At 39.7% G+C, this 15,727-nt stretch overlaps 1 protein-coding gene across 1 annotated transcript in view; it reads left to right on the top strand.

Annotated features, from left to right (window-relative positions):
• Positions 1-15,393, top strand: part of ajap1 (adherens junctions associated protein 1) — a 30,056-nt gene extending 14,663 nt beyond the window's left edge. Inside the window, exons 2-5 of the mRNA XM_026333400.1 lie at positions 2,780-3,540; positions 13,813-13,900; positions 14,041-14,283; positions 15,321-15,393. Of these exons, the coding sequence (XP_026189185.1) occupies positions 2,780-3,540; positions 13,813-13,900; positions 14,041-14,283; positions 15,321-15,393 (1,165 nt within the window). The remainder of the gene's footprint in view (positions 1-2,779; positions 3,541-13,812; positions 13,901-14,040; positions 14,284-15,320) is intronic.
• Positions 15,394-15,727: the final 334 nt, after the last annotated feature.

Genomic DNA, 15,727 nt, shown 5'->3' on the forward strand with positions numbered 1-15,727 from the left:
ATACAGCCAGTATATGAATATGTATTTACCATATGTACTACAATATGAATAGTGAAATGTAATACAATTTCTTACATTGCTTAATGCTGCCCTATACTGGCTTATACTGAATTGATTTAAGAAACAATGGGAGGAATACAGTAATTGCTAGTAATTTTCAGGCATGTAAAAGGATCAGTGATGTTTCAAATTTTTAATATTGCTCAGTCTTTTAAATATTCCAACAGGATGAGCTATAGTCTACTGCATGTTTCAGTCTGCACTTAAACCAGTTAATCAATTACCACATACACAACAGACACGGTTTTGAATTCGCATGTAGGCAAGTTATGTTGCGTAATTACAATGAATCACCTAAAACTGTTTTAATGCAAATTATTTATCACAACACAAATCTATAAACAGAATTTTATCCAGTGCAGCTTAACTGATGAGTAGGAAAAGCTTATGGTCTGTGCAGGTCAGCTGTTATAAACATACGCTCCATCTTTTAACATTAATCTAATTGAAAAAAAAACAAAAAAAAAACGTGTTCAAATCCAAAAGAGATGAAGTTGGCAAATTGTTTTACAGTACCTTGTGAAAAGATTTCTGCTTTTATTTAGAAATGTTTGACACAGAGTGGTCTGTTGGGAATAAATGCATTCATTTTCTACAAAGTCAATACCCAGTATGATTTTAATGTCAGTGATTTGCAGAGTTGATTAATCTGTCTGCCACTCATTAAACAGAATATATACACCATCTTTCTTTTTTTATAAGCCTTATGACAGTCTTCGCTATCTAAGATCACACGATAAAATTAAGCCTAACAAACATGGTTATTAAACCTTTTACAGGTCTCTTTTTCTCCCTGCTCCGAGTCATATTATTCATGACGAGTACCAGCTATTTTTCTTATCAGACAACGCATAAATTTGGATGGAGAGTTAAAATGGAGTCATGTCAAGTGTGTGCTGATCAGGGAAGTGCCAGCCTCTCAGTCTGAGGTCAGGGCCAAAACATTTACAAGACAAATTATTATCCATATTTTTAACTGTCATTAATACAATGACCTTGTCACTGCTCTTTCATGACCACATCATTCACAATTTATGTCTCAATTAAAATGTCATTCTAGATTATTTATCATTTTGTGATTTGCTGGCCCCCTCACAACTCATAGTAAAGGTGGGCTGAATAATAAACACTTAGCTTAGAATCTCTCTTTATAGCCAGAATAAGTGGCAACAAAAACACAGATTTTAATATCACTTAAACTGTTAAAATATGCAGTCCTGCACTTTTTTTTAAACTATTATACCTATAATTTAATTTAGCCACATCAGTGGTGCATCAGAACATATTTGTTGCCTGATCTTTCTAATATTTCTTCACCTATTCATTATAGCATCAGTGCGTTGGCAGTAACATACAAGTAAAGAATGTATTCTCTGCAGAAAAACTGTCACTTGCTTAAAAGCCTATGGTTTAATGACAAAGAACTATGTCACTTTGAATTCATTTAAATGCAACCCACATATCATAAACCTAAGCTACTTCGTACAGCTAGAATCTGCCAGCTCACACAAAGAAGTGAATGTTACTGTCAAGCAGGTTACAGATATCAGTGCTAATTTGTTTAATTCAGAACTATACACTTTTACATTTCATGTTAGAAAAGAGAACAACAATTGCCCGGTTTACTAATAAGGCATAGAGAAAACCAAGTGACATTCACCAAATGAAATATATTTGAAAAACAACAATAATGTAGATTCTGCATGTGTGAAGGATTAATCATAATCTGCCCACGTTGCCAACAGAAGTCTGGTTTGTCTTGTTAAATGTCACTACAGTATAGCTAGGCAATAGTTAAGAGACTTGTAAACACAACTTATGTGATTATATGGTGGAAAGTTATCTTAGCGTTCCCTTTGACAGTCGATGAACCCATTCACACTTTTCCATCCATCATCACCTTTGTGATGCTTCCAAAATGAGTTCTCTGTGTGAGTTTAAATTGGCCAAGGACAGCACAGATGAAAGATAGCCCATAATGAGCTTTCTCCCTCAGGAATCAATGAGAAGTTTTGTCCCAGGAGCCACTGAAGGTTGTCTGTAAAATCAGCCTATTGCAGGGTCCTAGCCTGAACACTCAGCCTATCAATCAGCTCGGAGTCCTGTTGAGCTGAGCTGAGCTTCATACAGTAATAAAAGACAGTTTGGGACATATGTTGAATAAATGAATGCAATGAAGATTTCTATGATATACCTGTCATGCTGTGTCTACTGCTGCCGTTGCATGTTGCTCCCCCAATCATTGCACTGCATAATTAAATTGCCCTTTGGGAATCAGATGACTTTGTGTGTGGGGGAGATAATTCGGAATATGATGATCAGCTAAACCAGACCTGACCTTGTGTGTCAGTGTAATCATCTCTGGATTGTTATGAATCTGTAACATCGCGGAAATGTTCTCTGTTTCAGATGGCTGAACGCAAAGACGTAAAGTCCATAATCCTTCATGTTTTACAACATTTTCTTTGTCTCTAACCTTTATAATGTAATTCAAGAGGCATTCTGTGAAGCTAATTATTACTGAAGCTTAAGGGAGGAGGGGTTTAAAGAGTTCTGGGGTAGGACTTTGCAAAGGGAGGGTGAATACAGTTTTGAAGCTTTACAACAGGCCATTTATTTAAAGGTGAGATACTGAGGAAATGTGATTTCTGTGATTTGGACATTTTCACTGTTTAAATCTAAAACGCTTCCTCTTATTTACACTTTCTTTTCTCTGCAGTCCGTCTTCTTTGAGGCCGGGCAGCTGTGTTGGGCACCGGGTGTGGATCCTGCTGGCCATGACCCACCTCACCCTGGATTTCTCTGTGTGCAGCCCCCTCAGTCAAGGTCTGGGGATCAAGCTCACACCTAAATCAGTGCCTCGCTCGCGGCCTCGCATGCATCCCCTCTGGGACATGCCCAACAAGCTTCACTGGAGAACAGTGAGCCCTTTGGCCCGGCTTCTCAACCCTATCCCTCCACCCCAAGACAACAGGGCAGGAATAGGGCCAAAAATCAAGGGTCAAAAACATCGGAAACCAGCACATAAAGGACAAGCAGCATGTAAGGAGTGCCGGTTTAGATACTTTCAAAAGCAGACAGCTGATCCTTTAGCGCTATTAGCAGAAGCTTCAACAGCTTCAGCAGCCAGTGGGAGCAGAGGAGAGACAGTGAGGTTGTTACTTAGAGCCAGGAGGCAGCTCAAATGGGACAGCTATGACAAGTCTCAGGAGGGCCGGACTACCACGGTGGCTGGATTTATTGACTGGGGACCCACAGGGACAGACAGCATAGATGGCGATGACAAACCAGAGCTGAATGTAACACTGCCCACCAGGGTCACAACTACCACAGTGGCTGCAACCACTAGCACTACCACCAGGCCCTTCCGAAGGACGTTCACTGTGGTGACCACACCAGAGCCCAAGAGGCCAAGCACCACAAAGGCCCCTGTAAACCCGGAGACTGACAAACCACCAAAGCCATATGGGGACACACCAGGTAAGATTATAAAACAGCTAAACCTATAACCACTAAGTGTGAATTTCATAATTAATTGATGCTCAACAGACTCACCCAATGTGATATATGGTGCTGTAAAGGTCTTCTCTTGCACCCTGTCATTTTACAGAACAATACCTCAATTTACCTTCAACAGACAATTAACAGATTATTTAAAATCTGTATTAGAAAGAAAGAAACTCAATTAGCAACACAGTTCACATATAGTATGATGACAACTGCTCAACAAATCGAAAGAAGCTTCTCCAGGAAATTATATTGTTGGGACATTTGTTTTAAAAACAAACATATTTTGAGAAATTAGTCTAAATCATTGATTTACATTTTAAGCATTAATCTATCATTGCTGTGCATTTTGTATTTAGTGTAAAATACCTTTCTGGACTGTCTTCACAGAGCAAACAACTGGGTTTGCACTTCTTCATTTGAATGAGCCCCCTGCTTGTTCGATTGGCATGGCACTAAAATACTACAGATATACAAAATGAGTTTGACGGTCAACCAGTCAGTGTTGATTATGCTGGTTGTTGTGCCACCAGTAAAAAAAAAAACAAAACAAGTGTCATGATGGTGGCACAATGCAAAGAGACTTGGGGCAATGCAAAATGGAAAAACAATTAAGCTAAATTGCTAATAAATAAGGTAGTCAATAAATACAAATATATAAAATAAAGTTTTTTCCACCTGCAAGACGAACTGTTTCACTGCAGTGCATGAATAATGATTAAGAGTAAGGATCTATGTTATAGTACCTTGATACTGCAACCTGGTAAAATATCATAGAGAATGTCCTTGACCATACTGTGGCTGTCATGCCTGTGCATATGTGATTTTTATGTACAGCCTCTCTGTGCTGTGGACACACAAACCTCCCAACCAGGCATATTAGATTTACCATTTCATTAAGTCCATGAGGAACATGGAATTTTAAATGGACCATAAGAGTAGTCATAAAACATAAGTCATGTTTAACAACTTATGAACAAGCACAGTGCTAATTGAAGTTCTCCCATTAGGTGCATTAACATAAATGTCATAAAATTAGACGGCAAACAGTAAAGGACATCAAAAGTTCAGAGTGGAAATGTATGTCTAACAAAAAATTGTGCTCTGAGCTCAATAATTAACTCATGCTAGATTCCCAGAACATTTTTTTGGGTGTTAAATATTTTTAAGTACTTGAGTTATGTTATAAATATGGCGAATATTTATAAGATTTGTAAAACTGCACACTGTGGTAATTATTATATTTTTGATTATTTTTGTTATTTTTGTAATATACAGTAATAACAAATATGAACAATATTAGGTTATATATTAGCAAACCTGAGGCTTGTAGCTGATATTTCCATAGCTTCCCAGTACTGTTCTCATTAAAAACAAATCAATAAATGCTTAGCTCTTAAGCTACAACAAAAACACCTATAGAGAGAATTTGCATGTTACTGGCATGAACAACCGTTGTACTGTGGCTACTCCAGTGTATATGTGTGAACTGAAATGGCCGTAGATAATAGTCTTCACAGCACTGTTGTGATCCCTTCACTTTGTCTTGATTGGGAGGTGAGTGTGGGACCACCTGTGATTCAGAGTGATGGCTTGATATTGTATCCTGGAGGAAATCACTCACCACTGGTAACTGAAAGATGATTAGGAAAATAAAGTCACATTATTGTATCAATAAGCAGACTGTGTCTCATCAGGGTAGATGAATTGGATAAGCTTTTGAAGTAAAGCCTGAGTGCTTAACTGCTAAAGAAAATGTTCTTTTGCCTTCACAACACATTAACTCATGTCTGGCTCATACTGGCCCCAAGCAAAATATACTGTAATTACCACACCAACGGTGCAGCATTGGATTGCTGATGAAATGAAACTATTATTGAAGGCGAGGTGCTTCACTCTGTCTGTCATCGTTTCTCCTGCACTGTCTCTGTGGATGTTTAGAGATGGACTACATTAACAATATCTTAAGCTTAACAATGCAAAATTAAATCGGTGGAAAATGAATTGAAACGCCTTAAAAAGACCATGAGTATGGTCATAATTTGAGCGCAAACAATATAACACCCAAGTTTCTGCTTGTATCTTGTGATATCCTACACCATGTCCACCCATCCATTACCCATGCATTATCTACTGGTTTTTGGTCGCCTTATACAACACTATCAAAATATGTTTTTAGAGAAAAATACTCCTGTAAATTTCACAAACCTTTCAGCCACTGCAGCTTAGAAAATGTACATTCACTCCTGCAACAAATGTGCTGCATGAGCTAATTCACTATGACTCATAAATACTGTAGACACTCAACACAAACGCACACCATTAGTGTACCTTCTCTGAGCCTCAGATGGCATGTGTGTATCATGACCATAATCATCTCATGGTGTGTGGGTGTGTTCACATTACTGTCAAATGAGGATGCAAATGGTGGTTTGTGTAAGGAGGCAGAGAGGACGGGAGGAAATGATTCCAAAACACATCTCTGACAGACACAAGAAGTTATTCTTAATCTTCCAGTTTCTAACTAGACTTTGGTCCAATCTAATCATTAATATATCAAGTGATGATGTATCCTTGACAGCCTGCTGCACCTGTTTGAACATGAAGACAAAAATAAACTTACAAAAGCACATTTTAAAAGTATTCAGCCACTGTCTTCTGACATTAATTCATGTTTTGCTGCATAGTCAACAGACACACTTTGGACCAACAAGCTGAATCTACTTATTCTGAGTCTCCTCATTAAATTTTTACCACCATGCAGAGGAATTTTACTATGCTCAGACCACCCAAGTGATGCCAGCTAAAGCCACTACAGCAAATAAATTATGAGCAGTAGAGTTTTGTTTACTGATTAAATTGGTCATTTATTTGCTTTCCTGTGTAGATTAAATGTCCTTTCTCTGGGAAATATGATGGCAGGTGAATTATTGGGCATTTTTTTTTATGTCATTAGCAATAATGTGTGTTTCTGGTGGATATTATGGGAACACTGACCGCTATTAATTAGACAGGTCAAAATGACTGGATGAACATCTAGTACCTATGTATTAATTATGCAGATATAGCTTGGTTTGGTTGGAAAGCAGTTACATTATGATACAAGTATAAAATTCTCCATAGCTTGTCTGTGTTGCATTTATTGACTGCAGGACTGTCAGACAGCCCAACAAGGTTACACACAGGTGTGTGGGAGAAAGCCCATGCAGACATGGGGAGAACAGTACCAACACTACTCAGAAAGACCACAGTTCAAACAGAGCTCAAGCCCAGAATTTTTTTGCTGTGAGGTGCAAGAACTAATCACTGCACCAATGTACCAACCACAAACACCTTCTTTTTTGCCCAGTGCACAGTTTTCCATCTGTTAGAACTGTGCACATGGTGGTCTCATTTGAAGCTTGCAGACTTAGTTTCTGGTAATTCAGGCACTGTCTTTTGTTGAAAACATGACCAGTCACTGGCCATATCTTTAAGCATTCATAGACAATCTGGGCTTGTGGTTAAATTTTATGTGCAATGGCTGAGACAGTGTGGCTCCAGCGTACATACACATTCAGCATCAGAATTTATCTTAGTCTGATTTATAGGAGTTGCAGTGGATGTCGGAGCTTTCAGTCCTGTTGAGCCTGCTCTCTCAGCGCTCTGGCCATATGAGGAGGGGTAAAGGGATGAGGGTGGCAGTCGTTATAGCTGTGGTGCATCCAGATGCTCACTGATTGTAGCCGGTGATTGTGCTGCTAGTATCTGTGACCCCCTTCCACTCTACGCAGATGGAGCCGTCAGCTCCATTATGGATATGAGATGATTAAAACTGCAGTCGGTTAAGCCACTACTGATAACATGGGCCTTGGTAGAAAGTATGAGAGTTGCTGGATTAAAGGTTACAGTTTTTTGAGTGAGCAAAAGGTACCACGTGCACCTGAACAATGCAGTAAAGCCTTAGAGATTTGTAATGTGGTTTCCCGAAGCCGACAAGTTTAGGGGATAGTTAAAATAAAAAGGTCACATCTAGTGGAGGAGCCAGCACCAGTTGGTATCCAAATTACATAGAACCATCTGGCCATGATTCACATCACAGCAACAGGTTTGTGAAAAGAGTAAAAGGGTTAAATGAATGGAGTAAATAAGTAAGTGTTCTTCCAATGTAGAGCAAAGTAAGCACATGTAAAATGTATGTTAAGTGTCCCAGGGATCTATTTTTAAAGAAGCGAGCTCGGTGAACATTGTAGTTTTTGACCTGTGGTAGCCTGTAGAGGCGTATATTACAGCCTCTTCAACAGTGAGAGATGCACATAGAGACAGAGAGAATCCACTTTTCCCTGTGGTTACCATGGCAATCCAATAAATTTGCCATTACTCTCTGTATTGACTCTCAATAAAGTGGGTAAAAATGAACCTCCTTTTCTGGAGTGTTAAATCTGGACTTAAATGTTGATGCCCAGTGACAGGCGTGCAGAGTCAAACCTCCTTTCCCTGATTTACAGAAAACTCAGCCAAGAGGAGATGAAGGGACCAGACTGAGCAGATGCTATTTCACTTTCTGTTTCTTCACTGCTCATCTTTTTCTCCATGACTTGACACATCTGCCTCAAGGAAGAGAAGTGCAGATGTTGAGATACTGTTTTGGATACAGAATATTGTTCCATCAATCAGAAAGGAGCAGGCGGAATCTTAATATAACCTCTACTCAAAATAATTAGCGTTTATTTATTTTAGGTTTTGAGAGAATTTTACTCGTGTCAGAAAGAGACATAGTGCTGCTTGACAGGAATGTCAGAGAGAATGAGTTGGACACAAAAAAAACTGTGGGTGCATGATGTGTTTCAGAGCCCATTTACCTGCTAAACAGCTCCACTAAGCTTTTGTTTGAAAAAAATTGCCTCCTGTCACCAACATGACAGTGCACAGATTTCAGGATGGTTGATTGGAGCTGCTTTAGTAGCAGTGCAATTTCACACCCACCTGAAAATTGCAGTCATTTTCATTTGACTTTTGTTAACAGGATGCATGTGTTCCCAAGTGTTCTAACACAAGCAGGCATACAAGACAAGTGTATCCTCCAGTACAGGATGCCATCACTGAAGCTGTGTACTCTGGCTATTCGGCTATTCTAGCATTTGTTATTGAGCCTAACTGAATAATGCAGCAGTGTCTTTGACACTGAGTGCAATGGTTTCTGATCTCTCCCTCCTCTCTCTCTGTGCTGCTCTTCTCTCTCAACACCATCTTCTTCAATAAGTGTTTTAGATTACTTGGCGACTCGGTGGAAATCAGCCAAGATTGACACTTTGACACCAACGCTAATTGGCAATTCCTAACTCTCAGCAGGCCGCCTCTAAAAACCTTCGCCCAACTTGTCCTGCTCAGGTGTCTGGTTGAGGGACAGACAATCATGCAGGTGTCTTGCAAGTATATTAACGCATATTGAATATGGCTGTACAAATGTGCTTTGTGGTGTGAGGGAGTGAGGCGGCTTAACCTCAGTAAGCTGCAGCTCTGTTTTACAAATGAGGGGCCTTTCCCACATTTTTCAGGCACTTTTAAGCTAACACTGCGTGGGCATAGACACCATTAACTCTAAATGGCTCTTTGCAATGTATGTGTGATTGGGCTTCCTGCTACATAAAGATGGTCATTCTCTCTCTCACACACTCACACACTCACACACTCACACACTCACACACTCACACACTCACACACTCACACACTCACACACTCACACACTCACACACTCACACACTCGTTGCTGACAATAGCTCATACACACATGCACAGCAATTAACCAGTCATTCTCTTTTCTTCATCATTTGTCCAGCAATGCCTTGTTGTTGCATTGTTACATGGGGCATTTTTCACAAGACAAACTGCCTGCAGTTTAGATATTGTCACATTATTCAACATGTAAACTGCAAATAGACAATTCAGGAGTTCAGCAGGGTCAAAAACTGCAATGTAAATGGTTTCATAGCAAGAGGGGGATTGTCTTTGGCTAAATGTTATGGCTGGCAATAAAAAACATGTACTAATTTGATATTTTGACATGAGACACATGTCCACAAGTGCATTAGTTTGATAATCAGAATCTGTCATGATAATTTGTATATTACCATATATCTTGAGTGCACTGAGGGATATTGTTTTAATTAAGAGGTAGGTTATTCATGGAGTCAGAATAAGACTCAGAAGGAGATTTATTGGCCAAGTATGTTGGAATTTGACATCGCCCCTCAATCTGCTTTGCAGTCTGTATGTGTTTAGCCATTACTAAATCTTTTATTAACCACAACTACAGGGTAGATGCAGCACTGCAATAAACTCAGGCCTGTGTTTCTTAAATTTTAGTGGCATTTCAGAAGTGGCTTTTTTTTTTTCGTCCATATGATGTCCGTCTGATTCTTTCATGGAAGTCTGAATAAACTAAATTAGATTTATTAGCAAAATATTCTAGCAGACAGAAAGCTCCGTACTCACTCTGCTTTAATGCTGTTTTGGTGCTGTCCAACTCTCGAGGTACATGTGTGACCCTTTAGCAGCTGAATGCTCCACTATATTAGCCACTAACTGTTTGTCTGGTATCTGGGGCTGAGCAGGTAGCATACTTTAGGATCGTCAGTGGCTGTTCACTGAAAACAGCTGCCTGCTGTGTCTTGAAATGAGGTCGATTAGACTGATCAGACTGATCCACATATACAGGAAGGTTGAGGCCACTATATGCAACAACTAGGTCATTTACCTATTGTTACGTTATATATCTAAACATTACTAACATGACTTGTAACACTGACAACGTAATGTAATATTAAAAAACAGTACTGGGGTTTTTTCTTGGTGCTTCAAACTAGGCATTACCTGCTATGCACCTTTATTGACTGCACACTGAGCTTTGGTGTCTAAGCCAGGGATCTATTATTAAAAGCAGGAAGGGGAGATTGCAACTGCAGTGCTTTTCTTTGACATGTTCATCAAACTGTCAAGGCCAAGAAGGCGAAAAAACTTGTTTCTTGCTGGTCTCATTGGTGGGGGCACAACTCTTCCTGTCATAGAGGTCACAAGTTAGCTGTCTCTGTACCCCTTTCTGCCCTTTCATTTTTTTCTGTCCCTTTCTCTCTCTCTCTCTCTCAGACCTACTGAGCCTCTGTTTGTTTGGCAGTGATTTGACCAAATAAAATAGTGTATCTTCAAAGCAAGGTGACTGCCAAAGGTGATTTTTCAACCTGACTGCAAGGAAACCATATGTTTTAGAGAGCCAGGCCAAATTTTCATTACTCCAAATGCCAGTTTTAGATGAAAATAGAACTGGCCTTTGCACTCAGATTTGTCACCCATGTCATTATCTGCTCTATTTTCCTTAACCCAACAGCCTTAAATGTACTGCCCTGAAAATGAGGTTATAATGGACTTAATACTGGTGTTTGTGCTGTTTGACCTCATGCTCTTAGGTTAATTTGTTTCATTAAAGCGCTGTTCTAGGATAGTGTGTATGGATCTTGTTTTTTTTTTTTTTGGACCAAATGGCAGCAAAAGTAACTTTTGATAAGATATATATAGCCTGTGAAAACATAGCTTCAATAAACTTCAAACAGCATGCTCATGTTTACCAGCAGAGCTAATTAGAATCCTCTAGCAAGGCTGCTAAAAATGCATGGTGTGTTCACTGACATCACATTCACCCATCGACGGTTATATGCACTATATGACAGCTTGTAATTTACTCATAAAGTCCACCTGTTTCTCTCTTGCCTGAGCAGAAGAGTGTCCATCAGAGCAAAGGACACGATGCAACCTATAATGCGATTTAATCAGTGGTGTGAGAGGACAAATTTGCCAAGTGCAGCTTTCCATTTGAAATCTACTAAGTGGGGAACGGTGCTTTTCACTCTGACATTAATGTAAAATGAAAGAGTGCTCAGCAGGGACCTCAGGTATTGATCAAGGTCAGGCACTATTATGTACGAACTAGGACTTATTTTAATTTATAACTGAACACTTTCAACTTAGCCTTGACGTCAGCAGGAGACAGGCAGTGGGGGGAGGAATTGAAAGAAGATGACTTGCTAGATAACTTAATGTGCCTTTGCTATGGCAAGGGACTCTGATTGCAATAGGAAGGTAAGGCTTCCCAGAGCCAGCCAGAGATATTAATCCAAGGTTGACCAGGGCTGCCTTTTGCATGGCCCTGCCCAAAGAAGTTTATTATCCAAGAGGAAGCTGTCCAAGCAGCAGACAGGCAGAGGAGAGGCCGTGTGCTGTTCCAAAATGACCAAAGCAGCACTTCCTTTTGAGCTTTCCTGAAGACAAATTGGCTTGGATCAGCAGCTAGGCAGCTGGCTGATGGAGAGGTGAGATGTATAAGGCCCACATGGGCATTTTCATCATGACAGCTTTTTGTTTTTTTTTTTTGTTTTTTTTTTTTTTTTACTCCTGCAGCATGTCACCAGCTGCAGTGTGTCATTGTGTCCTAGTCACTCTCATGCACTATCACTCACCCACACACATACAAAACACACTAACCACACAGTACAGTCCAATAGACACACTAATCCTCACTTCAGTCACAGTTTTGTTTGTGGATTACTGTCCTGTAGCAAAAGTGAGAGATCAGCACACATGGGAGTCTTTAAGAGTTTAAATAAGAACAATGCTTCACTACATAAGTCATACTGAACAAAAGGAGCAAGAAGAGAACATTTGGTCCACAACTATCTCTCTAAGCTGGTTAAGATGCAGCACAAGCAAAATGCTGCATTGAAAGAATACTCATAATCTGATGCTTTCTCTTGCCTCTTGTCTAGAATTCTTACCAAAACAAGCCTGTAAACTGATACCTGGAAGATTTGACAGAAGTGTGTAAAATTAAGATGATGGGATTTTCTTTGTTCTGGTTTGACTGGTGATTCTACACAGAGTGGAGGGTGTATAGTTTATATGTGAATCAAAAGCCAGTGAAATGTACCAGTCCTAATGAGAATTTCTTGCGACTGACTGTATGTTTATAAAATATAGAGGATCCTGTCTGTATGGAATATAATTTTCTAAACCAGTGTATCTCCTTTTTATAGCTGTAAAAATGTATTTAATTGGCACTTGAAGAGAAATAAGCTTGTGACCGTTTGGATAGGTTCTGGCTGGAGTCTAGTGTTTACTGACAGTCAGATACATAATTTAGACGTAGAGCATTGCGTTACCAAATAAATACTGAAATAAATATCTTACAGGATGTAACGGGGCATTTACAGTTCCATAAAATCCCAAACCTCTAAAGCACTAAGAATTTGATATTTACGATGATTCAAATGAATCTGTGGCTGCTGATGACTGCTTGTAGTGACATTCTCACTGAGAAATACCCCCATCTTTTCAGTTCCCCTAAGCTCTACCTGAGGGTATTTTACCTGCCCAGCATTAAAATAGCAGACAGACACAGTTAGTGAGTTGCAGGTGAACATAATGGGGCATTTATCAGCAAAGTGCCAGATACGTCTTCTCAGGAGTAGATGGAGACCAAAACAGAGCTGAAAATACAGTGAATATTGGACATTCAGTCCGGTAAAAAAAAGAAAAACCTAAATAAAGCGTTGTTCTGCCCTACAAAATACCATATTAAATAATTAATTGTCATCCATTCATCCATTATCTATACCCACGTATTCCTAATTAAGGTCACGGGGATCTGCTGGAGCCTATCCCAGCTCTCTTTGGGTGAAAGGCAGGGGTACACCCTGGACAGGTCACCAGTCCATGACAGGGCCAGGTGTCATATAATCTTATTATATGCCTTAGGGAAAACTCAGAGTTGCTTTGAGATGAGTAATGACTTTAAAAGCCATTATAAAATAGTTATGACTTAGTATTAATACATTACAAAATAATAAATATAGTGATTATGAATTTAAGTTTATCATTTTAATAATATGAGTACCTAGACAAAACCTGGACATGAACTTAGCTATCCATTACAGTTCACTGTACAATAATGGAATAACTGATATCACTCTATTAATTATGAATAGCACTGGATGACAATGCCATTAATACTTACTGAAGAGCTGTATTGCTCTGGGCTGTCATCATCTACTTTTTAAGTGCCCTTGATACTTTGGGGAGTGCACTGGGTTTGTACAGTAAAAAGACAAGTGAAGTGTGTGGCTTCCTGCTGTAAACATCAGGAGTCAACCCATTTCCTCCATAAAAGGATCGTAACTCTCTCCCTTTCTGCTTATTTCTGTCTTTTTTTTTTTCCAGGTTTGGCAGTTCACCAGATAATCACAATCACTGTGTCACTCATTATGGTTATCGCAGCCTTGATCACAACACTTGTCCTTAAAAACTGGTAGGAAAGATTCCTTTACTTTTTAAACATTAAGACATTAACTGTAGAATCTTACTCTTGGTCCAAATATCTTGTAGATGGCCAGAGGTACAAGGTATGATTTTATGTTTGTTTCTTGTCTTTGGTGCGTGTTTTTGTAGCTGTGCACAGTCGGGAAATGGTCGCCACAATAGCCATCAGCGCAAGATCCACCAGCAGGAAGAAAGCTGTCAAAACCTGACAGACTTCACCCCAGCCCGGGTTCCCAGCAAGGTGGACATATTCACTGCCTACAATGACAGTCTGCAGTGCTCACATGAGTGCGTTCGGACTGCCGTGCCCATCTACACTGATGAGATGATCCAGCAGACGCCTGTCTACAAGACTGCTTACAATGGAAACAGGTACACTAGCACAGGACTGTTCGTTGAACGAAAGATGGACACAAACTGAAATATACTTTCAGTTATACAGCACTGAAAATGAACACTAATTAAATAATTTCATAATATCTGTGTCCACTACAGTCATTACCATTACTGTTATTACAGTCTGTTGGCCGAAATATTATGGAAGCCAATGATGAACATTAGCATCATCCATCCATCATCTATTCACACTTATTCCTCTTTCGGGTCACGGGGATCTGCTGGAGCCTATCCCAGCTCTCTTTGGGTGAAAGGCAGGGGTACACCCTGGACAGGTCCCCAGTCCAACACAGGGCCAGTAACATCATATCAATTTAAATTGGGTTAACAAATAAATATACCTGTCTGCTCTGATTACTTGTGGATGAAATCATGGAGCATTAAAAATGCACACGGATCATCTATCCTCATACTCCTTTGCTTGTGTTGTTGCTCTGAACTACAGTCCGCTTCAGTTAGTGGGTTGTGTGAGCAAATCCACACATAAATTAGTTGTCTTTAATGTTGCTGTCCATCGCCTCATTCCTCGTCCATCTGCCCGACACCTGGAGTGCTGGCTGAAGACTCTCCCTCTGAATGCTCAAGCTGCACACACAAATCGAAATCTACCAGTAATTTTGGTTCTTCTGAAATGAGTCACATCATAGATGTGAGGTTATAAGATGCGAAGTCTTTACAGTGCAATATTCTAATTGATCTTTCTCACAGCATTCAAAGCCAGATATGTACCAGTCATTACGCTGGCAGTGAGAGCAGGATAATTCATCTGGAATAAGAAGCCCACAGTGTCTGCATGTATTTGTTAAGAGCCATGGAAGGAGGGCCACATTTTGCTTGTGGTATTTTTCATCCTTAGTCAAAACATTGCTAACAATAAGTAAACTAGGATTTTTACCTCCCACAGGAAGTAGGGGTATCCAAATGTGATTACTTCTGTGTTTGTGTAAAAATGTTAATATAATATTAGTCATATGTAACATACTACTTCAAATGTTTTAACTTGCATCCTACAGGCCCTCCCCCACTGAAAGGCAACTGATTCCTGTGGCCTTTGTGTCAGAGAAATGGTTTGAGATCTCTTGTTGACGAGCTGAAGGCCTTCTTCACTTCCTGTGGGTGGAAAAGACTTCCTGAATTCACACTCTGGTGGGTACAGTGCCAATTTGTCCCCTTGCAAATTATTATCTGAGCCTTAGCCACCTCGATCTCTGTGGAGATGCTGCCCCACTTTGGGAATAGAAAGGAACTTGGCATATGTTTGTTAGTTGTGACATGATTACGCTCCTTTCTAGATTCTGTGCAATGAAGAAAAGGGCTGTGAAATCCAGCTCATAATATTTATTTTACTGCTCTTATTCATACACTAAGACCATATTGTTTTGAACATTTCCAGGAGTCAAGAAGCTCTTTTACTTGACTC

The sequence above is a fragment of the Mastacembelus armatus genome, chromosome 7 (genome assembly GCF_900324485.2).
Source record: "Mastacembelus armatus chromosome 7, fMasArm1.2, whole genome shotgun sequence".
Lineage (NCBI taxonomy): Eukaryota > Metazoa > Chordata > Actinopteri > Synbranchiformes > Mastacembelidae > Mastacembelus > Mastacembelus armatus.